The 27,658-nt window shown below is 48.5% G+C and overlaps 1 protein-coding gene across 7 annotated transcripts in view; it reads left to right on the top strand.

Annotated features, from left to right (window-relative positions):
- Positions 1-27,658, top strand: part of LOC147455074 (Sodium Bile acid symporter family) — a 205,134-nt gene that overhangs the window by 154,343 nt on the left and 23,133 nt on the right. For 2 of the 7 annotated variants that reach the window (XM_086513920.1, XM_086513919.1), the window contains 3 exons: positions 18,510-18,568; positions 18,677-18,762; positions 18,882-18,999. In XM_086513920.1, the coding sequence (XP_086370046.1) occupies positions 18,510-18,568; positions 18,677-18,762; positions 18,882-18,999 (263 nt within the window). Of the gene's footprint in view, positions 1-18,509; positions 18,582-18,676; positions 18,824-18,881; positions 19,000-27,658 lie in introns of all 7 variants that reach the window. The other 5 variants (XR_015188308.1, XR_015188310.1, XR_015188309.1 and 2 more) reach the window with 5 other exon arrangements.

The raw sequence follows: 27,658 nt of genomic DNA, 5'->3' as shown, positions 1-27,658 counted from the left end.
CCTGGTGGAAGCTCCTCGAAGGGTAAATCTTCAGACCCAGACATAACAGAGTGCTTTTGAAGGGGGTCCGACTTGGGAGATGCTACAGGAAGGGGGGAATCTTTGGCGAGTTCATGCAGAGGAGATTTCTTCCCCCTTCGGTGATGTGTTATAGGTTCCCCGAGACCGAGGGCTTCCATCGGCGGGTCATTCGAAGCATGAGAATTTGGGGCTGACACACTTACTTCTTCGACTGTTGTACTGTCCGCTGTAGGACTTTGGACATTTTAGTCCTCCTGAGGAGTTGGAAGAGAGAGTGTTACCGGCGGCACAAGTGAGTTTTGAATAGAGACCATGTAGCATGGCATCGATGTGGTAGCTTCCAACCACTGTAGTAGGTCCTCGTCAGACCCGTCAGGTGGGATGGGCTGCTCAGGGTCGGGGTTGGACTGTACTGACAATGAGCTGTGATGAGCCACTGGATCCATCCCTCCTTCAAGCCGAATTGGTTGCATTTGGGAGCCAGGAGTATGTATCCACATGGCGTCGTTTCCCCAATCATGAAGTGCCTTAGTATGCCGCAACCATGGTCTACCAATCAGCAAAGGGAGTCCTCCCTCCACCTGAGGAAGACCGACCACCACAAATTCCAAGCTAAATGTGAAGTCTTGTACCTTCAAAGGCACCTTCTCTACTATGCCCACAGGGTAGACTGTCCTCTGGTCTGCCAATGTAATAGTGGATGGAGCAGGGCGGGTAGGCTGCAGACCTAAGGCTGACATGGTAAATTCGGCCATTAGATTGATTTCAGGCCCACCATCCACTATGACGCCTGAGAATTGATGCCCAAGAATAGATACAGTAAGACGTGGACTTTTATAGTCGGTGAGGGGAGCAGCTGGATATGAAATCATGTAAGACTCCAAGGGTTGCACAAGTAGGTGCCCACCACTAGGCCCTGTACCAGGGTACAAAGACTGAATTATTGAGAGGGTGTCACTTCTAAGGGTTGCATCTAGCGGGAGCATCTCATAAAGAGACACCTGCTGAAAGGTGTTCTTCAAGATTGCTTCCGCTGTGGGCGTAGCTCCTACAATCTGGGCCTCCTCGGAAACTTTGACCTGTTGCAAGTCGGCCACTGCTGCCAGGAAGGCTGCATCAATGTCCGAAAGCATAGAGATTGGCCTATTCTTTTCACCACCTACGGGTTCGACATTTTGAACAGGTTGCGGAAGGGTTGAACAAGATGGTCCCGTTGGCAAACTTAAACCCAGGGCTGCTCTTTGTGCTCAAGTGAGCACGCCAGCGGGCTTTGCTGCTTCTTCTGGCCGAACTCTATGTGTAGCAGGTGTTGGCTAAGGGGTGGTGTTCACTGTGATTAGATTGATTTTCAGGAATGTAAACTCTTGTTGGTTTTGATTCGGGCCTGAAGATAAGGATGCCCTTTGTTTGGGACAATCTTTACTGTAGTGGTCCTTAGACTCCGAACAATGTCTGCAAGGAGAAGACCCTTCAGGTAAAGGACACTTACTTTGGTAATGCCCATATTCACCGCATCTGTAGCATAAGATTGGCCGATTAGACGGACGAAACGGGGGACGAGGTGGTCGCTCCTCTTGTTGTTGCATGGAGCTGGAGGTTGAGGTGTAGAAGCTTTGGGGAACTGAGGGAGTACTAGCATGATAAAAGTTGGGGGGTGCAAAGTTGTTGTGCATACCTTGCTGTATAGGGGGTGTTGTCAGCACAGGGGGCAACGGGTTTTGATGGCCATAGGGTGAGACCATGTTGGATGCAGGTGCTAGCCCTTGTTGGAGAGAAGGACCTAGACTTTGTTGTATTTTCCGCAATCCTTTGATATAGTAACAATCCTTATCTTCGTGCCCAGATTTTTCGCAGAAGTGGCAATAAGCCCGAAGGGGACAGTCCTGTGGAGGATGTCCAGGAGAGCGACAAGAGCTGCACCATACCATAGCTTTAGTCTCCTGCTGAGACCGAAGCTCTTCTAGTTCTCTCTTGATTTGATCCAAAGCCTCAAGGTGCCATGGTTTCTCTTGTCTCAGAGAGATTGATTTCTCTTCTTGGAGAGCGCGTTGTAGTTTGAGGGCTTCAAGTTCCCTGCGCAAGGAAGTCAATGGATCAACAGGACTACCTTCCGAGAACACAGAGGGAGTATCTATGTGAGGAGAGTTGTTGAACAGCTTCCTAGCTCCCTCTATCCTAGTAGCAGCTGCGATGAATTCCTCCATAGTGGCGTCGGGTCGGAGGCTCTCTCGGAGTTTTTGCTGAGAGGTTTTGGGGAGCGCCTTCTCCAACCTACTTCTTAACCATGAATTCACCGGGTTGCTGGGGAAGCTTGGCAACCAGAGACTTGGTTTTAGTCATAAGCTCTGCAAAAGTCTCCTCTGGCTGGAGCACCATGTTGGCCAACTCATCCAACACTTTCTCTTGGTAGTCACCCGGCCTGAAAGTTGCACAGAACTGTTGTCTTAAGTCTGCCCAAGTTGCAAAATGATTCTCTGCAAACTGGCTGTACCATTTGTCTGCTAAGCCGTCCAAGGTGGATGGAAAAAGTACCAGATAAGCATCTTCTCTGTTAAGACCACGTCCTCTACAGAGAGATACGAACCTCCGTGCATGGTCGGCAGCACCTTCCGAAGAGAGTCCTTTGAAGGTGGGGAACTTGATGTTTACCTTGGCCAACACACTAGCCAACGCCTCCATGGCCCCTTGTTGAGCCTGTTGTAGCAGAATAGGAGAGAGCTTTGCTGGAGAAGGTGATGTGGAAGATGTGGAACTGGATGAAGGAATGGGGGATGTCGTATGTGGAGGTATGGGTGATGAGGTTAATGGACTTCTACTAGATACCACAGGTCGTCTTCTGTTATAGTGCTTCAGAGGGCTCGGTAATGCGCTAACGCTCAACTGACTGCCTTGTATGTGTCATGCAGTGACCACCAATCCAACCAAGCTTTGGGCAAGAAGACTCTAACTGTGGGCTGAACAACGCAGGTCTAAAACAGGACAAGTGAGGATAGTGACTAGACCACCTGGTCCAGGACCAGCGACTAGACCACCTAGCTAGTAGGACGAGGAGGATTGGACCAGGGCGAGGACTAGACCAGGACCAGGGACGAGGACTAGGACTAGTTGGACCAGGGCGAGAGAGGACCAGACCAGCAGACTATCTACACAGTGCAAGCAAGTGTGCGGAGCTAGGTAACAACCAATTAGCTTCACGATTTGTATCTCCACAAGAGTGAGCCTTCCTTTGAGGTCCCACCGTGATCGCCAAAATGGGAGCACCTGTAGCGCAGATAATGTGTCATGCTCTCTACAGTGGGTGGTCCTCGATGCAATGTGTATGACAATCTCACTCAAATAGACTGAACAGAAAGGAAACAATAGACGTCAACAGAGCTCACAAAGACACAACAGCAGACCAGAACATATGACTCGACTATCTCAAAGACTGATACAGACTTTGGCGTGGCAGCACACTCAGCTCCAGCCCAGGACTCACAGGTACAATGGGGGTGTCGAGGCTCAGATGTGCAAGGATGGTGAAGACGTGCTCTGTGTATAGACTCACTCACTCTAGACGACTACGTACCAGTCCCTGACCCAAAACTACTACTCATATATACAATCATAAAGAGCCACCAACGGCTCATAAAGAACATCACCTAAGTCTATCCCCACTAGGTGGCGGTGGTGACCTGGCCACGATGTCCACTAAACCACCGTATCCCTGCCACGTGTCTCTACCCAGCGAGTTCGTCTAGTGTGAACCAACCAAACCAAAGACCAACTGTAAACTAACTGTCCTGTGAAAGTGACACTGTAGCCTGTTACAAAAGCCAAAGTCTACCGCCCTATGGGCCGGTTCCACCCAGGATGATAATGTCACCATCCCTAGAGAACTCCCATATGTCATCATCCCAAATAGAAAAGGGGGACTGTCCTCTAGGTGGTGCATATACTGACGTACTCGGAGGAAAGTAGCAAATAGCAATGTAGAGGTATCTGCCTATCTCTGCCCTCAGCCTCACCCATATGTACCTAGCCTGTTTATCCCTCCGGGCTATATGTATCAATGGCTGCAACTCCTCCCTGAATAAGACTGCCACTCCCCCTGAGCCTCGTCCTTTGTGCTATGATCGAGTTTCCTGTATGCAAGCTGTCTCCCATTTGTATCCACTGACATGTGGCATAGACTGCCCAGGGGCGTGATGTGTCTCATAATAGAAGATGGTGTCCCTCCCAATGAAACTATCCTCAAAAGCACCCACATCAAGGCGTAGAGATCCATTACAATTCCAAGTAGCAACTTTGAGTGTGGTCCATAGGTCTCGCGCCGTCATGCGGAGCGCCTCTCCATAATAACCACTCTTCTGTCTCTATAGAAGGCCAATTTCCTTTTCTCTCGGGCTGTCCTTATCTCAGGCATAACTTCTTGCATATGAGCAAGCTGTGAGAGTGTGAGGTCATCCCAAAGGAATATCCCTGTCTTCTTTAGTGTAGGATGCTTCTTCAAGAAATCCTTCTTTGCTTCCATGGAGGGGAAGTGAAAGATTAATGCTCTCTCCTTGGAAGTCTCCCCATTTCCTTCTCTCTTCTTCCCACTCTCCATGCCTTTGTGTGAGTGGCCTCACTACCGATCATAATTAGAAGTTCTTGACTTCCCTCTCCACATCATCATGGTCTCTTAGACCGGTCACTCATACATGTAAAGCTCTAGCTTTCCTCCTTTGCTCTTCCTCTAGGGTCATGTTGATGATTGTGGGAGTGGGGATGGCTATTGATTCTAGAGAGAGAGAGAGTCGACACGGCACGCCGGAGTTTCACGCTGAGAAGCACTGGCGCCCCTTTCAATATTTCTTTATTATATATCACATCAAGGTACAACTCCCAAGGTCCTCTGCGTCCAGATGCTCTGCAGAGTAAGAGGCCCAAGGGATCTTTTATTCTTACAAGGGATGCCCAGAAGCAGAGCCCCAAAAGCAATCAGGTTCAAAAGCACTAAACCCAAAAGCAATTGATCCTAAAAGCTCACGTAAAAACTGCCACGTCAGCAGCCCAGCGCAAATCACAGAGATCCGTGGATCCTGCCACGTTGCACCTGCAATGCGAATTGCGGAAATTCTGTACAGCCTGCCACGTCAGCATGTCAACGCGATTTACGGAAATCTCTCCCAAAGTCGAGGCTTTTGGTCTTTAGGGTTTTAGGCCCTACGGCCAGTGCTCGTAAGTTCTTCAAGTTGGTCGGTTCAGTTTCTCTTGTCCACTCTGCCATTTCTCTTCTAGTTGGTCATGCCACATCATCACTTTGTGACGGGGTTGATTTGGGGGGGGGGGGGGGGGGGGGGGGGGGGGGGGGGGGGGGGGGGGGGGGGTTGGTATGGAAAGGAGGTGGAGGGGATGGAGGCGAGGCTGAAGTTGAGGCAGTCCCTATGGGCTTGGCAATTTCCTCGTGGTGATGCTGCTCCTGACGACTTAAAGGATCAAAACTGGTTCCCTACAGGAACCCACGATAGAGCTCACGGCTCATCACTAGGTCAAGGCCAAGGTCTCCAATGGCCCCATCGATCCTGTACCTCCTGCGAATCGTGGTCATCCTGAGTGGGAGAGGTTAGAAGGTTGAGAGTCCGTTGAAAGCAGCGGCCTCCTGCTGCTGACTGTTGATGCTGAGGTTGAGGCTGAGACTGGGACTGTCGAGCTGAGCTGGGTCTTCTACAGGGGCAAGCCTTCATTAGGTGCCCCATCTGATGGCAAATGGAACACTGGTTAGGCAGCCCGGAGTACTCAACTCTCTGTCTAATCCAACCCATACCCACCTTCTGAAGACGAATCTCTTGCGAGAGAGCATGGGGGCTGCAAACCAAAATGAGAATCGAAGGTATACCCGCCGGTTCCGCAGCAACTGTCGTGGCTGTCCTCGGAGTCTGAATGAAGGTGCCAATCAAATCCCCCATTGGAGGCAGTAAGGGGAGGTACTTACGGCATAAGCCAAGGAAGCAGATTAAAACTGGAAACTATGTCTCCTTAGAAGTCCCATCAATTGCAGGGTCGAAACCATGGTGCCATTGTCTGAAGTAAGCCCTCCAAGCTCCTGGAGCAACAGGAATCATCTGAAATACCTTGGCCACGATATCTGGCCCCCTCAAACTAAATCTGGCAATAGCCTCGGCCGAGAATCTGCATGTTGATAAGCTTGCAGACCTAGGCTAAGAGGCGTGCCTGCACCAAATCTCGAACCTCCCCACGACTGGGGCAGGTGCTGACAATCCTGCAAATGAGGGAGGTCACCTTTAAGTCCCTCCACATTTCATGGTGCCCTATGTGTTTTATGGTTGAATGTTTCCAACTTCTCCCTCCGCTGTAGAAAAAGGTATTAGTCCTCTTAATTCTTTAGAAGACAACCACTTTGACACTTTGATCGGAGTTTCCAATTCTTTGCCTTCCTCAGAACCATGGTACAGGATGCTTTTGTCCTATTAAGGCCTGCGGCCATACTTAGGTGGGATTCAGCTGCAGATCATACCACAAAAGCGTTGATACCACTTATAATAATAATTATTGATGCCAAAAACGGTCTTTGTTTGAACATAACTTTATTATCTGATTCTAGTATCCGTGGTTAAGGCTATATACAGTCGTTCACCAAGCAAAGTAGCAAAGGTTTATCTGGGTTGTTGTACTACGAGAGTGAAGCATCCTTTTACAGCTCCACTTTGAGCAAAATTGAGGACACACTATGGTTGTTTCTGTTAGACCTTGAAGAGCAAAGATTCGCCTGTAATAAAGTCACCATCATTGTTGGATGTTTAACAAATCTTTTTTGAGTAGAGCGGTCCTGTACGGTACTTGATAATGACACACACATCAATTATTATCTTGTCTGCTATTATATTCGAACATTGGAGAGACTGGGCTCCACTTTAAGAAGCAAAAGGAAACAAAAGACAATTGTGGGCTTTTAAGTTCTTAAGATATCTAAATACAAGGTTGTTTCTTAACTTCTTTGTAGCAGATCTTATAGGCTCCAGAGGAGCCTTGTTCCCAGACGTGGACAAGGAAATTTATACGTGGAATCACCATTTGCTTTCCTATTGAATAAAGACTATTATCAAGCTTAAGGGTCAGCCATTGACGAAGTAGGAAGTATAGCTGAAGAAGAAGGTATATTTACTCAAAGAGGAGCTCATTATTTATAAACCTCTACAAGTCTCAGGATCTCCACCTTCAGAGCGACTAGGCAGCTGACAGACCTTGTTGCCAATGCTCAATACACTAGTTGTGAAGAGATTGCGCTATTTGGCCCCTACAACGTCAACTCCTACTGTATCATTATTTTTTCCCTACCACATGCAAATAATTATACATCAGATATATTTATCTTTGATCACAAAAAAACAAGAGTATGCACACATTGGCTAGCTTTATGGCGCATAGAAGCTCCATCCTGCATAACAAAAAATGCTAAGTTTCTTTGCTTGTCTGCAAAAAAAAAGAGGAGAGACAAAGAGGGCCTTGTTCTACCATGGTGAGTCCAGATAAAACATGACCCAAAGAGGTAGCAACATGTGAAACCTCCATTACAAAGCTGCGTATCTCCTACAGCCTCTCTCATCTCTAGTATCCAGGATCTCACAGTTGGGCCCAGACCGGTCGGGGTGGCAGTGGATCATGCTCTGATGTCGATGACCATCTCCTTCCCGTTCAGTGTAGCACACAGGCCATGGGTAGCAGCCCCTACTCGCTACACCTTCACACGGGAGACGGATTTTGTATACATAGACGGGATCTACAGACGCCTATGCACTGAGGACCTGGGGCGACCTCTGGAGGAGCTAACTACTATACTAACACAAACATTACATGATGCAGCAGTAGAGGCATACCCACACACCCAGCCTGAGCAGAGACGCCGATCAGGGAGCATGCCTCAGAACAGCTAGTACGAGACTCCAGAGGGAGGTTCTTTTGGGGCACGTCACTCAAAGACAGTCACAGATTGACTTCCGACTCCTGGTGCGGCGGAAGAAGAGGGCGTTTTTGGCCCGACTCGAGCAGGATCTATACCAGCTATTCTTGAGTCAGGACTCGCGTGAGGCGTGGAGGCTCTTGCATGAGCACTTCCCCCCCCCCCCCCCCCCCCCCCCCGCCTATTTCCTCCACAGAGACCTGGGGTCAGTACGCATCATCTGTGTACACAGTACTTGGACAGCCGCCCCTTCCCAACCCCCTCTATCCATGCCCACACACATGTGCTTTTTTCACCACTGAGATGGTGAAGAAAGCTATTGACAGGATGAGGACTGGGAGAGCATATGATCATGATGGCTTAGTCGCTGAGCATTTCATGCATGCCAAAGACCTACCAGCAGAGCTTCTAGCAGTTATGTTTAACCGTGCCATGTGTGAGGGCCTACCGGACACTTGGAGCCTATCTACGATTGTACCTATCTTCAAGTCAGGAGACCCCATGGAGCTTGGGAATTATCGCACTATCATGATTGGACACACATTGGCACGGTTGTATGCATCCATTCTTGAGCAACAGCTGAGTAGATGGGCAGAGAGGGAAGGAATGCGTGCAGCTGGGCAGGCAGGGTTCAGGATCTTGACACTCAGGGCCATCATCGAGGAGGGCAGATCTCATGGTAAACGGATCTATGGTAGCTTTGTGGACTTCCGCAAAGCTTTTGACACAGTACCCAGAGCTAGATTGATGCGCAGATTACAGGAAATGGGAGTACCCATAGAGCTCATCTGGGGGATCATGGCATTGTACAGATCAGTAGTAGGGCATGTACACACCCCTGAGGGACTTTCTACACCGGTTCACTCCACTATTGGGGTGAAGCAGGGCTGCCCGCTCTCCTACTCTTTTCGGTATGTATGTGGATGAGGTTTCTGACTACATTGAGAGCAATGATGATAGAGGTGCACAGTTGGCAGGGACATGGATTCCACTTTTGTTATATGCTGATGATATAGTGTTGATCTCCGAATCCCCAGAGGGAATGCAACGTCAATTGGATGCTTTGCATAGGTTTGCCCACGAAAGTGGTTTGTCTGTCAACCTTGGTAAAACCAAGGTTATGGTGTTTAATACCACCCCACAGTGGATCAGGAGGTTAGCACCTACATTCACATACGGCCAGGAGACTGTGGAGTACACAGATGCTTACACTTACCTTGGAGTGGTTTTTAGCGGACCTGCATTCTCACTCAGAAGAGCAGCAGAGACCAGACTGCTGACTAGAGCCCACGCAGCATTGGGTAGGTTGGAGAAGATGTGTTAGCAGGTTCAGTTTCAGGAGCCCCGGACGAAGCTCTGGCTCTTTGACACTTTGGTGGCTTCAGCATTGCTCTATGGAGCTGAGATATGGGGACCTTCATTGGATCACCACGGGAGGCCGGGTCACACAGATGGATGGGGGAACATGGAGAAACCGCTCGTCTCTATGATCTCGTGGCTCATTAGAGCCAAGGCATTAGTATGACGGGCCATTATCCGAGCAGAGCTAGCGCCCCCCCCTCGGTGGTGGAGGCGCTCACCAAATCAGTCTCCTTCATAAACCGCACATGGGAACTTCCTAGAGACAGATATGCTCGCATTGCGATTGAGTCCTCTCCACAGTTAGCCATGCAAGGAGATACAACATGCTAGTATGGGGAGATGGCATCATGGTTTCAGGTGCATGGGGTCAGCATAGACAGGCTGCCACCATTCCAGTACTCATTGGATGCACCATCTCTCATTCTTACACAGTCAGAGATCACCAAGCTCAACCGCCAAGACCTAGACACCAGGTGGACATGGATACAGCCAGCACAGGAGTTGGGCACGAAGATGGCTTTCTATAGAGACCACCTTCTCCAACTTACGGAGGATGGTTTTGTGACGAGACCCAGATACATGGACACCCACTTGTCTCATGGGATACGATGTGCTATTGGCTAGTTACGCACATCTTCTCACCCGCTGCGGATTGAGACTAGGAGATACAGCGGAATACCAGCAGAGGCCAGGACATGCCCCTTGTGTGACATGGAGCCTGAGACAGAGTTGCATTATACATGCCGCTGCCCCGCCTACTACGAGATACGAGGCCGCTTCCATTGCTTGTTCAGAGAGGGTTTTGGACCACTCTCAAGAGCAAGGTTGTTTCCGTACGTACATACGGTATGGTTCCGTACCGTAAGGTACGTCCGTACGGTATCCGTACGCACCGTACGATTCCGTACGTACCCAAAAAAAAAAAAAAAAAAACTCTGAAAAAATAAACCTCTGAAAAAAAAAATCGCCAACGGTGCCTATTCCCCATGGTCGGATTAGGTGGGCGAGGCCTTTAATAAGTCCACCTATCCTATACTGGTTATTATCACAACAGAGAATCAGAGAGTAGAACAGAGTCTCTGCACAGAGACCAAGGAAGGATTTGCCGCCACCGATAAGGTTCTTTCTCCCTCCCTCCCTCCCTCTCTTTGTGTTTGGAGTCTGCAAGGAGGCACTCTAGAGTCCTGACCTCGCGAAAGATTGTAAGTTTTGTATTCAACTTGGAAGTGTGCGTTAATTGTGTTGCAGAGTTATCTAGCGGTTACTTAACTTGTGGGGTGATTTTAAGTGTTTTTTGAAAGTTGTGGCTATGTTTAAGTATTGTGCAGTGTTTTTAAACTAGACAGGTTGTATATAAATTTGAAATTCTTTGTATTTTTAGCTTTTTTAAAAAATATACTACGAATTTTACGTACCTTATGGCCCAATCCATACGGTACAACGTACAGTACGTACCGAATACTACGTACCTTACAACCTTGCTCAAGAGTCATGGGATACGAGGATCAGAGATGCCTTGGTTTGTTCTTGCTCGAGCTGCATAGACACAGAGATAGCCTGATGAGTGGCGAGGCTAGCCAGTCTCAAAGACGGATCACAGACTTCTTCAGAGCAAACACGGGACAGTCGCAAGAGCCACTCCCACAGCAGAGCTCCCCCTTGTCTCACACCAGAGGCACACTGATCGACCGAGCGACTGAACTGGGGAAATCCAGGCGCCCACGACTGCGGAGGACTACACAGCATCGACAGAGGCTACGTCAGAAGATTCGGAGCACTCTAGCCAGGCATACACAACGCCCGATCAGACTACTAACCATGGAGGAGATTGATGAGATCCGCCAACGACCGATGCTGGATCTCCTGTGATTCAGCTATCCCAGCAAGCCGCCCATTTTTGCTTAAATCACATCGACCAGTCTAGGATCCCATAGTATATATCTTTGTTTTGTATTGTTGTTATTTTGTTACTCTCACTTTGTATCAGATCCACCACCTTGTAACTTTCTGGTCTCATAGGTCACTAGGGCCTTTCGAAGACGTTAATATAACATTTCATTTCATTTCATTTCTCTCTCTCTCTCTCTCTCTCTCTCTCTCTCTCTCTCTCTCTCTCTCTCTCTCTCTCTCTCTCTCTCTCTCTCTCTCTCTCTCTCTCTCTCTCTCTCTCTCGGCATATGATCAGGGCGGTCTAGTAGCGGAGCACTTTATATATGCCAGGGATATGCTGATGGAGGTTCTCGCAGTGTTGTTCAATCGTGCCATGTGTGAGGGATTACCTGAGACATGGAGGTTGTCTAATATTGTGCCCATCTTCAAGTGTGGTGACCCTACAGAGCCTGGGAATTACCGCACTATTATGGTTCGACACACATTGGCACGGTTGTATGCATCTATTCTGGAGCAACGCTTGAGTAATTGGGCAGAGGGCGAGGGTGTACGAGCAAAGGGTCAGGCCGGCTTCAGAAGGGGTTTCTCCACTCTTGATCATATTCTGACACTCAGGGCCATCATTGAGGAGGGCAGAGCACATGGGAGACGGATATATTGTAGCTTTGTGGATTTTCACAAAGCATTTGACATGGTACCAAGAGCTCCATTGATGTACAGACTGCAGGAGATGGGGGTGCCTATAGAGGTGATTTCGGGGATTATGGCTTTGTACAGATCAGTGGTGGGACATGTACGCACTCCGGAAGGGGTATCTGATTTAGTTCACTCTACTATTGGAGTGAAACAGGGCTGCCCATTGTCTCCTACTCTATTTGGTATGTATGTTGATGAGGTGTCTGATTACATTGACACAAAGGGTGACAGGGGTGCCCAGCTGGTAGGGACGTCGATCCCATTGTTGCTATATGCTGATGATATTGTGCTGATATCTGACTCACCAGAAGGTATGCAACGACATTTGGATGCACTACGCAATTTTGCAGAGGATAGTGGACTGTGTGTAAACCTAGGTAAAACCAAGGTTATGGTGTTTAACACCACACCGCAATGGGGCAGGAGATCAGTACCTACTTTCAAATATGGTCAGGAGATTGTGGAGTATACAGATGCATACAATTACCTAGGGGTAGTCTTTACTGGACCGAGATTTTCTTTGAGAAGAGCAGTAGAGACTAGACTAACTAGAGCCGGTGCGGCTCTGGGAGGAATGGAGAGGATGTGTTCGGAGGTTCAGTTCTAGGAACCTAGGACAAAGTTATGGCTCTTTGATACTTTGGTTGCCTCTACTATGTTATATGGGGTGCAGGTTTAGGGACCTTCTATAGGCCAGGATGGTTGGAGGGGTATGGAGAAGCCCCTAGTATCTATGATCTCTCGGTTGATTAGAGCCAAGGTTTCCGTACTGTATGATATCTTTCGAGCGGAATTAGCTGCCCCCCCTATGGAGATTGAGGCGCTTACCAAATCAGTCTCCTTTGTACACAGTGTGTGGGATACTACCAGAGACAGATATGCCAAGGTGGCTCTAGAGTCCTCCAGACAATTAGCTCTTAATGGGGATACATCATGCTGGTATGCACAGATGGCATCATGGTTTCAGACACATGGTTTCACCATGGACATGTTGCCTCCTTTTCAATACTCTCTACAGGCACCCTTGAGGTCTCTGACATGGGTAGAGATTAATAGACTCATCCGTCAGGATCTAATCCAGCTGGACACGAGGAGGACATGGATAGAGCCGTTACAAGAGTTGGGCACAAAGATGGCTTTCTATAGAGAGCATCTTCTCCACCTCACAGGGGATGGGTTTGTGATTCGACCTAGCTATATGGACATGCATCTTTCGCATGGTTTGCGTTGTGCCATTGGCCAGATACGCACGTCCTCACATCAGCTCGAGATTGAGACTGGCAGATTCAGAGGGACACCAGCAGATAGCAAGATATGCCGCTTATGCCATCTAGAGCCAGAGACAGAAGTACATTACATATGTCATTGCACAGTGTACTATGAGATAGGAGGCCGTTTTCACTGTCTATTCAAAGAAGGTTTTGGGCCTCTATGTAGGGTCATGAGTTATGAAGATCAAAGATGTCTTGGGCTATATCTACTTGAGTTACACAGGCATAGAGAAACTTTATTGAGGAGAGCTGAAGACAGACATCCCCAGAGACAGATCACAGATTTCTTTACACTAGATATCGTACACCCAGAAGAACAGACAGAGGAGCAGCCAGTGGTGGAGAGGTCTACCCGCAATATTGGCATTCTCATAGACGGAGCATTGGAGCTAGGGAGATCTAGACGACCCCGATGGAGAAGAGGAGCTACACAGTTTCGAAGGAGGCTACGGCAAAGGATTCAAGCCATACTCTTTCGTCGTCTAGAGTGCAGATGAAGATGGATCTCTACTCCCCTCCCATATTGTCTTCACATTGTACTGCTTAGTTTAGGATCCCGCAGTATTTATATTTTGTTATCCTAGTTTAATTTATTTTGTTAATCTGACTTTGTATCAGATACACCGCATTGTAACTTTCTGGTCTCATAGGTCACTTTGGCCTTTTGAAGATGTTAATATAACATTTCATTTCATTTCATCTCTCTCTCTCTCTCTCTCTCTCTCTCTCTCTCTCTCTCTCTCTCTCTCTCTCTCTCTCTCTCTCTCTCATATTCAGAGGACATGGCGCAGGCCCACAGACACCCTACCTCCTAAAATGCTATATTACTATGAGCATTTTCTGAGGTTCTCAGAGCAGGGATTCATTGAGATTCCATCATACATGCAAGAGTACATGCCACACCGACTTCGGGTCAATATTGGCCAGCTACGAGTGTCATCACATCAGCTAGAGATTGAGAGTGGCAGAGCCAGAGGCATACCACGAGAGGAGCGTACATGCCGGATTTGCCAGACGGAGGTGGAGAGTGAGGAGCATTTTGTCATGAGATGCCCAGCATATACAAAGCTGAGAGAGAGATATGGCATTGGAGACTCATTACAGCAGCATATGATAGGCCGAGAGCAGAGGAGGTTTGGCCAGTTCCTGGTTGCGGCTTTAGAGGTTCGAGAGCAGTTGTTACAGCCACGCCAGAGTCAGGATAGCAGGACACAGACTACCATCACACAGTTTTTCCGACGAGCAGGACCAGACCCCCCCACACTACCTACACAGAGTAGAGGGCTTACCCTTCTGCAGGCAAAGTCTCAGAGGGCACGTCGGAGACCGAGGCTCCCAGGATACAGGACACATGGGTGTCACCAGAGGGAGATCTCGAGAATACTAACCTTACACCATCAGTATCTAGAGCAGAGTCATGTACCAGCACCAGGAGATCCAGCATTCCAGAGATACTTGAGCAGGCCACCACCGATGTACCACATTCTCTACCCTACATATGTTGCTTGTTTTTAGATACCCTCCCTATCATCTCATGGTGGTATCACCTTGCAGCCCCTAGTTGAGCCTGATGATGCGTGAGCACACCTCGACACGAGGACCCACACTATACATTGTACACCACATGCACCACCCTACCACACCCTCTTGCATAGTATAGGCTCATTTCAGTTTGTACCCTTTTTTTATTTTCCGATGCCTAGAGCATCAACACATGTATATGATATTGTCTCATAGGTCGAGTTCGGCCTTTCGAAGACGTTAATAAAGCTTTCTTTCTTTTCTTTCTTTCTCTCTCTCTCTCTCTCTCTCTCTCTCTCTCTCTCTCTCTCTCTCTCTCTCTCTCTCTCTCTCTCTCTCTCTCATATAGTTACCAGGAATGGGAAACCGGAATGGGAAACCGGAACAAAATGCCATTCCCTGTTACGGGTACTCACGTTTGAAACACGGAATAGGGATTCGGAACGGGAACTTGGAATGGGAACGGGGAACGGAGACCTGAAAACGGCCATTCCCTCTCTCTCTCTCTCTCTCTCTCTCTCTCTCTCTCTCTCTCTCTCTCTCTCTCTCTCTCTCTCTCTCGTCGTTCTGGGCACATGCCTCAGAAATTAGAATAGCTGGTATGATGAGGAGTGTCGACAGAGGAGAGCTCAGATCCAACGGGAGCTTGCATTGGGAGTGATCACCTATAGAGAGTCTCGTATTGCTACACGACTACTAGTACGAGGAAGAAGCGAGCTTTCTTGGTCCAGATGGAGCAGGATTTATATCAGCTCTTCCTTAGTAGAGATTCAGGAGAGGCTTGGCGTCTATTCCATGAGCAGTCTCCCCCACCAATGATTACTTCTACAGAGATATGGGGGCAGTATGCAGCATCATTATACATTGTACCTGGACAGCCACCTACCAGATCCACCACAGCTATGTCCGGCTACGAGCACCTTCTTTACCACTGCGATGGTAAAGGAGGCCATTGATAGGATGAAGACCAGACGGGCACAGGATCATGAGGGTTTGGTAGCAGAGCACATCATACATGCTGGGGACTTGTTGGCAGAGATGCTTGCACGGTTGTTCAACCGTGTCATGTGCGAGGGCTTTCCTGAGTCTTGGAGATTGTCTACTATTGTATCTATCTTCAAGACAAGAGACCCCACAGTGCCGGGGAATTACCGTACTATCATGGTAGGATACACATTGGCACGGTTGTATGCATCCATCCTTGAGCATAGGTTGAGCAGTTGGGCAGAGATTATGGGCATACGGGCACCTGGACAAGTTGGTTTTAGGAGGGGTTTCTCCACACTGGATCATGTCTTTACACTCAGAGCTATCATTGAGGAGGGTGGAGCACATGGTAAACGGATATATTGCAGCTTTGTGGACTTCCGCAAGCTTTTGACACAGTACCAAGGGCCAGATTGATGCGCCGACTTATGGAATTGGGGGTACCCACATAACTGATATGGGGGATTATGGCATTGTACAGTTCAGTGATGGGTCATGTATGCACACCAGAGGGGATATCTAACATAATTCACTCCACTATCAAAGTGAAACAGGGATGCCCATTGTCCTCTACTTTATTGGGTATGTATGTTGATGAGGTCTCTGATTATATTGACAAAGGAGAAGATAGAGGTGCTCAGCTTGCAGGGACATGGATCCCTCTTTTATTGTATGCTGACGAGATCGTGTTGATATCAGACTCACCAGAGGGTATGCAGAGACATTTGGATGCATTGCATAGTTTTGCAGGGGATAGTGGATTGTTTGTCAACCTTGGTAAAACCAAGGTCATGGTATTTAATACCACGCCACAATGGGTCAGGAGATCAGCACCTACATTCATATATGGTCAGGATAGTATGGAGTACATTGATGCATACACATATCTTGGGGTGGTCTTTAGTGGACCGAGGTTCACACTAAAAGTGGCAGCAGACACTAGATTGACTCGTGCCTATGCAGCCCTAGGCGGTTTAGAGAGGATTTGTTCGTAGGTTCAGTTCCCAGGAACCTCGAACAAAGCTCTGGCTCTTCGACACTTTGGTCGCTTCAGTTATGCACTACGGGGTTCAGGTTTGGGGACCATTTGTTGACAGTGCTGGATGGAGTAATATGGAGAGGCCCTTGGTATCTATGATTTCTAGGCTGATTAGAGCCAAGACCTCAGTTCCACATGACATCATACGAGTGGAGCTGGCTGCCCCACCTATGGAGATTGAGGCACTTACCAGATCAGTATCATTTGTACAGAGCTTATGGGACACCACCAAGGACAGATATGCTAGGCTTGCTCTTGAGTCATCCAGACAGCTGGCATTACAGGGAGATACATCATGTTGGTATGCGTAGATGAGCTCATGGTTTTAGAGGCATGGTTTCAGCATGGACAGGCGGCCTTCTTTCCAGTATTCTCTTGATGCACCATCTTTGGCTCTTACACGGGTGGAGATTACTAGACTCATTCGGCAGGATCTTATCCAGCTTGATACCAGGAGGACATGGATAGAGCCATCATGGGAGTTGGGTACGAAGAGGGCTTTCTATAGAGAGCATCTTCTCCAACTCACAACAGATGGATTTGTCACACGGCCCAGCTACATGGACACACATCTATCTCATGGGTTACGATGTGCCATAGGACAGATACACACATCTTCACACCAGCTTGGGATTGAGACAGGAAGATTCAGAGGCATACCAGTAGACAAGAGGATATGTCAGTTATGCCATGCAGAGCCAGAGACAGAGTTTCACTTCATATGTCATTGCACAGTCTACTATGAGATTCGGGGACGCTTTCACTGTTTATTGAGAGATGGTTTTGATTCGTTAGATAGAGTCATGAAATATCATGATCAGAGATGTCTCGGATTATTTCTACTTGAGATACAGAGACATAGAGACTCTCTATTGAGAGTGCATAGACAGAGACAGTCCCAGAGACGCATCTCAGATTCGAGTACCACAGAGGCAGAGGAGCCACCACCACCACAGAGCTCGGTTCCGACCCATACACACACCAGTGGTACTCTCATTGACCGAGCTATAGAGTTGGGGAGATCGAGACGACCACGACTGAGGAGGGGAGCCACGCAACACCGACGGAGATTGCGGCAGAGGATCCACAGGATTCTAGCACGATACCCAGAGTGTCGATCGGGATAGACCTCATGCTACTGCTATACTGTATCATGGTGACACTTATCCCCACTTTGTACCTTTGTGGCATTATACCATTGCTCAGCTTACCAGCCTTCCATAGGAGTCGGTAGCACTCCTATCTTAGTTTCTAGTTTCTAGTTTTCTTTGTTTGTAACCAGACTTGGTACTAGACTCACCATTCTAATCAGTTTGGTCTCATAGGTCATTTTGGCCTTTTGTAGACGTTAATTTATCATTTCATTTCATTTCTCTCTCTCTCTCGCAGCGTGGATAGCTAGAGAGAGATTTGATTTAGGAAAAAGGTTTGCAAGGAGACTAGGCGATATTGTATCCATGCCTCTTCTCTGGCATGTAAAGCCTCCGCACTCTGTGCAAGGGCCCGGATTGGGCAAGTTCAGAGAGAATTGCTATGGGCATATTAAAAATACTATGTTGAGCTGGACAAGATCCTCCTTTTTGGTTTTAGCTGGAGCCCCACCCAGCATAGCTAGCAATGTTGCTAATATAACTAGTACATTGTTGTGACATATAATGTCTTATAACCACCACAGTGACTTGGTTTGTTTTGCCAGTCATGGCCATTCGTAATCTTCTAACCTGTGTAGCTGAAGAGTACTGTGAAATCGATTAGCTGCTGTTGTTTTTCTTTTCCACAGGTTTCATTGATAAGAGGAAGGAAGTGCTCTCCAAGTTGAGTGCAATTCTCCTTGGCCTTGTATGTGAAACAAGTGCGCTTTTAATCTTCGTTATGTTTCTCAAGCTCATCCATGTTCCACCAGTTTAGATTAAGTAAGCATTTAGTAATTTCTCTTTTTGTTTTCAGGTCCCTTTTATGCAAGCAAGCTGTGGAAGGAATTTGTTTCTATCAGTCCGGATGCAGAATTTTCTTGCTGTAACAGCTCTTGGCATGTAATGAAGTCAGGCTTTAAAAATTGTCGAAAATGCAGGGTGATTTAAGGAAACAACCAAGGTCAACATGCAAAGCATTTCCGGAGTTTTACCCGATTTATTTGCTTTTACTTTTGCAGGGCTGTGCACTGTGTGTTTCTGCTGTGGAATATTCTGGTCATGTCTAATATCAAATATAGCAAGGATGTGCACTGGCAAAAATCCAATGCATGGGCAATTGTACTCACAGCAAGCCAGGTTTATGCATGACCCTAACTTTCTTTCATCATATGACCATATTCCCCGCATCTGTAGCACAAAATGGGCCGATTCAATGGGTGAGTCGAAGGGCGAGGTGGTCCTTGCTCCTGGTGCATGGAGTTGGAGGTAGAGGCATAGAAGATTTGAGGTGATAGGGAGAAACCATGTTGGATGCAGGTGCTGGCCCTTGTTGAAGAGTAGGACCAAGACTTTGCTGTATTTGTCGCAATCCCTTGAGGTAGTAATGTCCTTGTCCTCATGCCCAGACTTTTCGCAGAAGTGGCAATAAGCCCGAAGGGGACAGTTTTGTGGAGGGTGTCCTGGAGAGTGACACCCAGACTGACCAGGGACGAGGAGGACTGGACTAGGGACGAGGAGGACTAGTCCAGGGACGAGGGCTGATTGGACCAGGGCGAGAGAGGACTAGACCAGTTGGAACAGGGTGAGAGAGGACCAGACCACCAGACTACAAAGTGCAAGGCAAGGTAGGCAAAGCTAGGTAAAAACCAACTAGCTTCACTGTTCGTATCTCAACAGAGAGTGAGACTTCAGTTGAGGTCCCACCGTGATCGCCAAAATGAGAGCACATGTAGCGTGGATAGTGTGTCGTGCTCTCTACAGTGGGTGCTACTCAGTGCAATGTGCGTGACAATCTCACTCAAAACAGACTGAAAACAAAGGAACAACAGATAACGACTGAGCTCACAGAGACACAACAGCAAACCATAACATATGACTCGACTATCTCAAAGAACCATATAGACTCTGGCGCGGCAGCACACTCAGCTCCAACCCAGGACTCACAGGTACAATGGGGGTGTCGAGACTCAGATGTGCAGGGATGGTGAAGCGTGCTGTGTGTATAGACTCGCTACTCAAAACGACGACGCTAGACCATATATTTAGAAGATGATCCACCAACGGCTCATAAATATCAGCCACCTAAGCCAATCTCCAAGCTAAGTGGTGGTGGTGACCTGGCCACGATGTCCACTAAACCATCGTCTGTATCCTGCCACGTGTCACTGCTCAACCCAGAGAGTCCTTCTAGTGTGGACCAGACCAGACCAACTGTACTCTGTGTCCTGTGAAAGTGACACTGTAGCCTGCTACAAAAATACCATGGAATCCTAAACTGCTAGGTGTGAACTAAGCAGCTAGTTGGGATAGCTAGATCACAAGAGATCCAGCATCGGTTGCTAGCGGATCTCATCAATCTTCTCCATGGTCAGTGGTCTGACCGGGCGTCGTGCATGTCGGGCCAAAGTGATCCGAATCCTTTGATGCAGCCTCCGTCGATGTTGTGTAGTCCTCAGTAGTCGTGGGCGTCTGGATCTCCCCAACTCGGTCACTCGGTCGATTAGTGTGCCTTTGGTGTGAGGCGACGAGCTCTCTGTGGTCGTAGCTCCTCCGGGTGTCTAGTGGCAGCTCTAAAGAAGTCTGTGATCTATCTCTGAGATTGGTTAGCCTCTCCTCTTATCAAGCTCTCTCTGCGTGTGTGCGGCTCGAGCAAAAACAAACCCAGGGATCTCTGATCCTCGTATCGCATGACTCTGGAGAGTGGTCCAAAGCCCTTTCTGAACAAGCAATGGAAGCGGCCTCGTATCTCGTAGTAGACGGGGCAGTGGCATGTGTAGTGCAACTCTGTATGAGGCTCGACGTCACACAAGGGGCATGTCCTGGCCTCTGCCGGTACTCCCAGTCTCGATCCGCAGTTGGTGTGAAGATGTGCGTATCTACCCAATAGCACATCGTATCCCATGAGACAAGTGGGTGTCCATGTATCTTGGCCTCGTCACAAAACCGTCCTCCATAAGCTGGAGAAGATGTGCTCTATAGAAAGCCATCTTCATGCCCAACTCCTGTGCTGGCTGTATCCATGTCCTCCTAGTGTCTAGCTGAGTCAGGTCCTGGCGGGGATGAGCCTGGTGATCTCTGACTGTGTAAGAGTCAGAGAGGGTGCATCCAGTGAGTATTGGAAGGGAGGCAATCTGTCTATGCTGAACCCATGCGCTTGAAACCATGATGTCATCTCCCCATACCAGCATGTTGTATCTCCTTGCATGGCTAACTGTTGAGAGGACTCAAGTGCAAGGCGGGCATTTCTATCTCTGCGAAGTTCTCACATGCGGTGTATGAAGGAGACAGATCTGGTGAGCGCCTCAACCACTAGTGGGGGGGAAGCTAGCTCTGCTCGGACAATAGCACGTGGTACTGAAGCCTTAGCTCTAATGAGCCGCGAGATCATAGAGATCAGAGGCTTCTCCATGTCCCCCCATCCATCAGCGCGGCTTGTCCTCCCGTGATGATCCAATGAAGGTCCCCAAATCTCAGCTCCATAAAGCAATGCAGAAGCCACCAAAGTGTCAAAGAGCCAGAGCTTCGTCCGAGGCTCTTGAAACTGAACCTGTTAACACATCCTTTCCAATCTACCCAATGTTGCATGGGCTCTGGTCAATCTAGTCTCTGCTGCCCTCCTCAATGAAAATGCTGGCCCACTAAAAACCACTCCAAGGTAAGTGTAAGCATCTGTAGACTCCACTGTCTCCTGGCCATATGTGAATGCGGGCGCTGACCTCCTGATCCACTATGGAGTGGTATTAAATACCATGACCTTGGTTTTACCAAGGTTGATGGACAAACCACTTTCCTAGTCAAATCTATGCAAAGCATCCAAGTGATGTTGCATCCCCTACGGAGAGTCGGAGATCAACACAATATCATCAGCATATAACAATAGTGGAATCCATGTCCCTGCCAGCTGTGCACCTCTATCACCATCTCTCTCAATGTAGTCGGGAACCTCATCCACATACATACCCAATAGAGTAGGAGAGAGCGAGCAACCCTGCTTCACCCCAATAGTTGAGTGAACCCGTGTGGATAGACCCTCTGAGGTGCGTACATGGCCCACTACTGACCTGTATAAGGCCATGACCCCCCAAATGAGCTCTGTGGGTACTCCCATCTATTGTTATCTGCACATCAATCTAGCTCTGGGTACTGTGTCAAATGCTTTGCGGAAATCCACAAAGCTACAATAGATCGTCTCCCATGTGATCTACCCTCCTCAATGATGGCTTTGAGTGTCAAGATATGGTCAAGAGTAGAAAAACCCCTCCTGAACCTTGCCTGCCCCCGGCTACGCGTATCCCCTCCCTCTCTGCCCATCTACTCAGCTGTTGCTCAAGAATAGATGCGTACAACCGTGCCAATGTGTGTCCAATCATGATAGTGCGATAATTCCCAGGCTCCATAGGGTCTCTCGACTTGAAGATAGGTACAATAGTAGATAGGCTCCAAGTATCAGGCAAGCCCTCACACATGGCACGGTTAAACATAACTGCTAGAAGCTCTACTAGTAGATCTCTGGCATGCGTGAAATGCTCAGCCACCAAGCCATCATGATCATATGCTCTCCCAGTCCTCATCCTGTCAATGGCCTTCCTCACCATCTCAGCAGTGAAAAAAGCACATGTGTGTGGGCATGGATCGGGGTGGTCGGGAAGGGGGGCTTGCTCAGGAACTGTGTACAGAGATGGTGTGTACTGGCCCCAGGCCTCTGTAGAATTGATGGCAGAGGGGGGAGTGCTCATGAAAGAGCCGCCATGCCTCACGTGAGTCCTGACTCAAGAATAACTGGTATAGATCCTGCTCTAGGCGAGCCAAAAATGCTTTCTTCTTTCGCCGCACTAGGCGTCGGAAGTCGATCTGTGAGTGATGTCCCCCAAAAGCACCTCCCTCTGAAGTCTAGCTCTAGTGTCCCGGCATTCCTCATCATACCAACTGTTCTGGGGTATGCTCCCCGAACAGCGTCTCTGCTTAAGGCTGGGTATGTGGGTAGAAGAAGAAGAAGAAGAAGAAGAGAGTTTTAACGTCGTAGGAAACTATCCTGAGAGAGAGAGAGAGAGAGAGAGAGAGAGAGAGAGAGAGAGAGAGAGAGAGAGAGAGAAATAAAATGAAATGAAATGTTATATTCACGTCTTCAAAAGGCCAAAATGACTTATGAGACCAAACTGTTACAAAATTGTGAATCTGATACCATGTTTGGGTACAAAAAGACTAGAACGAAAATACTACTACTACTACTACTAGAATGCATCCTCATGTGCACTCTGGATGTCGAGTATGGCTCGAATCCTCTGCTGTAGTCTTCGTCGATGCTGTGTAGCCCCTCTCCTCAATCGTGGCCGTCTGGATCTCTGTAGCTCGAGTGCTCGATCGATGAGAGTGCCGGTAGTGGTCGAATGAGTGTGGGCCGAGCTCTGCAGTGATGGCTGCTCCTCTGGCTGTCCCATATCTAGTGAAAAGAAATCTGTAATCTGTCTCTGGGACTCTCTCTAGCTCTCCCTAGTAAAGTGTCTCTATATCTGTGTTACTCAAGTAGATATAGCCCAAGACACGTCTGATCCTCATAACTCATGACCCTAGAGAAAGGACTGAAACCCTCTCTAAATAAGCAGTGGAAACGGCCCCGAATCTCATAGTACACTGTGCAATGACATATGTAATGTAGCTCTGTCTCTAGCTCTAGCTCGCATAAGCGGCATATCCTGTTGTCTGTTGGTATCCCTCTGAATCTACCTGTCTCAATCTCCAGCTGATGTGAGGATGTGTGTATCTGACGAATGGCACAACGCAAACCATGAGACATATGTGTATCCATGTAGCTAGGTCGAATCACAAACCCATCTCCTGTGAGGTGGAGAAGATGCTCCCTATAGAAAGGCATCTTCGTGCCCAACTCTTGTGGTGGCTCTATCCATGTCCTCTTGGTATCCAGCTGGATCAGGTCTTAAGGAATGAGTCTAGTAATCTCCACCCGTGTAAGAGACATCAAGGGTGTCTGAAGAGAGTACTGGAAAGGGGGCAGCCTACTGTCCATGGTGAAGCCATGCATCGGAAACCATAATATCGTCTGTGCATACCAACATGAAGTGTCCCCCTGAAGAGCTAGCTGTCTGGAAGACTCAAGTGCCAGTCTAGCATATCTGTCTCTAGAAGTATCCCACAAGTTGTGCACAAAGGAGACTAATCTGGTAAGCGCCTCAATCTCCATAGGAGGGGCAGGTAGCTCTGCTCGAATGATAGCGTGGGGTACTGAGGCCTTGGCTCTGATCAGTCGAGAGATCATAGATACCATCCTGGCCTACAGAAGGTCCCCATATCTGCACCGCATATAACATAGCTGAGGCTACTAAAGTATCAAAGAGCCATAACTTTGTACGAGGTTCCTGGAACTGAACCTGCGAACACATCCTCTCCAAGCCTCCCAAGGCAGCATAAGCTCTAATCAGTCTAGTCTCTGCTGCTCTCCCCAAAGAAAACCTCAACCCAGTGAAGACAACCCCAAGGTAAGTGTATGCATCAGTATACTCTACAATCTCCTGACCGTAAGTGAAAGTCGGTGCTGATCTCGTGATCCAATGTGGGGTGGTGTTAAACACCATAACCTTGGTTTTACCAAGGTTTACAGACAATCCACTATCCTCTGCAAAACTGTGTAATGCATCCAACTGTCGCTACATACCCTCTGGTGAGTCAGAGATCAACACAATATCATCAGCATATAACAACAATGGGATCCATGTCCCTACTAGCTAGGCACCTCTATCACCCTCTCTGTCAATGTAATCAGACACCTCATCAACATACATACCAAATAAAGTAGGAGACAATGGGCAGCCTTGTTTCACTCCAATAGTAGAGTGAACTAAATCAGATACCCCTTCCGGAGTGCGTACATGTCCCACCACTGATCTGTATAAAGCCATATTCCCCCAAATCACCTCTATGGGCACCCCCATCTCCTGCAGTCTGCGCATCAATGGAGCTCTTGGTACCATGTCAAATGCTTTGCGAAAATCCACAAAGCTACAATAGATCTGTCTCCCATGTGCTCTGCCCTCCTCAATGATGGCCCTAAGTGTCAGAATATGATCAAGAGTGGAGAAACCCCTTCTGAAGCCGGCCTGACCCTTTGCTTGTACACCCTCGACCTCTGCCCAATTACTGAAGTGTTGCTCCAGAATAGATGCATACAACCGTGCCAATGTGTGTCGAACCATAATAGTGCGGTAATTCCCAGGCTCTGTAAGGTCACCAGCCTTGAAGATGGGCACAATATTAGACAACCTCCAAGTCTCAGGTAATCCCTCACACATGACACGATTGAACAACACTGCGAGAACCTCCATCAGCATATCCCTGGCATGTATAAAGTGCTCCGCTACTATATTGTCATGATCATATGCCTTCCCGGTCCTCATCGTAGCGAGTAGGGGCTGCTGCCCGTTGCCTGTGTGCTACACTAAACTGAAAAGAAATGGTCAGCGACACAAGAGCATGATCCACTGCCACACCAACAGGTCTGGGTCCAACCGTAAGGTCCTGGATACTAGAGATGAGGCTCGACTGTGCCATGACATAATCCACTGTGCTGGCTCCATGTCTGTGTGGAAAGCACGTAAAACCCCCAGCAGCGGGAAATCTTTGTAGGACATTCAAGATGACCAATCCATGTGCAGTCCCCATGTCTATCAAGTGTCGTCCATACTCAGTGTGTTCTCCATCCTGTAATAGTCTGGATAGGCCCGTCTCTGCAACATCCAACTCTCTCAGCATCTCCTCTGAAGTATCATAAAATAATGTCTGATGATGGGCAGTCCTAGCATTGAAATCTCCTAGAATGATGATGTCACCATCTCTAGAGAACTCCCATATGTCATCATCTAGAATAGAGAAGGGGGACTGTCCTCTGGGTGGTGCATACACTGACGTACTCGGGGGAAAGTAGCAAATAGCAATGTAAAGATATCTGCGTGTCTCCGCTCTCAATCTCACCCACATGTACCTAGCTTGCTCATCCCTGCGGGCTATATGCATCAATGGCTGCAACTCCTCCATGAATAACACTGCCACTCCTCCTAAGACCCGCCCTCTGTGCTCTGATCGTGTCTCCTGTCTACAGGCTGTCTCCCATCTATATCCACTAATGTGAGGCATAGATTGCCCCGAGGCCTGATGTGTCTCAGAGTAGAAGACGATGTCTCTTCCCGTAAAACTATCCTCAAAGGCACCCACATCAAGGCGCATAGATCCATTGCAATTCCAGGTGGCAACTTTGAGTGTGGTCGCATAGGTCTCGCACCGTCATGTGGAGCGCCGCTCTATAATCACCACTCGGCCATCTCTGTAGAAGGCCGTCTTTCCCTTCTCCCTTGCCGCTTGAATCTTTGGCATTACCTCTCTCATATGCGCCAGCTGTGTGAGAGTGAGGTCATCTCCAAGGAATATGCCCGTTTTCTTTAGTGTAGGGCGCTTCTTCAAGAAGTCCTTCTTTGCCTCCATGGATGGAAAACGGCTGATTAAAGCTCTCCCCTTTGACGTCTCCCCATTGCCTTGTGTCTTCTTCCCTACCCTCCACGCCTTTGTATGAGTAGCCTCACTACCCATCATGCGGAGAAGTTCTTCAACTTCCCCTTCCACATCATCTCGGTCTATTAGACCGGTTACTCTTATATGCAATGCTCTAGTTTTCCTTCGTTGTTCTTCCTCTAGAGTCATGTTGATGATTGTAGGAGTGGGGACGGATGTGGTTTCTTTCCCTTTCCCTTTCTTAGCGACTTCTATCCATTTCTCGGCCCCATCCGCCTTCTTCTGTGTCTTCGTGATCACATCCATCCACGAAGATGTCTTTACCACCTTCTGTTTCTCCTCCTCTGTGATCATCCGTACCTGCTCCTTGATGACCTTGATCTCGTCTATCACCGAGGGCTGAAATTCCCCTTCTTCCAGTCCACTGACGGTGACTGCTTACTCTATCCGCAAGTTCTCGCTTGAGGGCTCTGACCTCTTCTCTAAGTGCCTGTGAATCCGCCTTAAATGCTTGTAGCTCTGCGTGCAAGTCCTCTTTCTCCTTCTTCCACTGCACGCTTTCATTAAGAAACATTTGAAGAAGGTTGGCCTTCTCTCTCCACCATCCCTCCGTCTCTGCTTTCCATTCTTTCATCTCCCTTTCCATTTGTGTTATCCGCTTGTTTGTAAGCGCAAAAGTTGCCTTCGTATGGGGCTTACATATCGGCGAAATGATCATGGCCTCCATTGGCGAAGTGCTCATGGCCTCCACTGGCGAAGCGCTCATGGCCTCCATTGGCGATGCGGATATAGCTCGATGCTCTGGCTCGGCTGAGTCCAAGCGGGCAGGGCACACTAGAAACCTATCCAAAAACAAGGATAGGCTAGCGAGGGTGTATCTTCCTCAGCTCGGCCAACCCCCCGATGCGGGTGTATACATCAATTCAGCCCACTACGGGCGTAAGCCACCGAGGCAACTCAAATGAAGACCTTGCACTCGTTGTCCTGCGCAGTGGCAAAAAAAAGAAAATTGCACGTGCGCCCCCCCCCCCCCCCCCCCCCCCCCCCCCCCCCCAGCAGAGTCAACTCATGGCTCAGACAGGCCCCTGTTGGGCGTTGGCTCAATCCACGCGTAGCCCCCTCTGTGGGAGAAGCTCGCCTGCTGCAGCCTCTACGTGTCCTGCACCTGCGCCCTCTTCAGCCTGCGCGTTGAACCTGTTGTAGTCTCTCTGCGCCTTGTACTTGCTGCGTCACCTCTTGCTGCCTTGCATCTGTTGCGTCATCTGCAGAGAGAGAATCT

This window comes from Adiantum capillus-veneris, chromosome 6 (assembly GCF_014529385.1).
Source record: "Adiantum capillus-veneris isolate H3 chromosome 6, ASM1452938v2, whole genome shotgun sequence".
Lineage (NCBI taxonomy): Eukaryota > Viridiplantae > Streptophyta > Polypodiopsida > Polypodiales > Pteridaceae > Adiantum > Adiantum capillus-veneris.
Note: the sequence above shows the minus strand (reverse complement) of the source record. Positions and strands in the feature narration are given on the sequence as shown.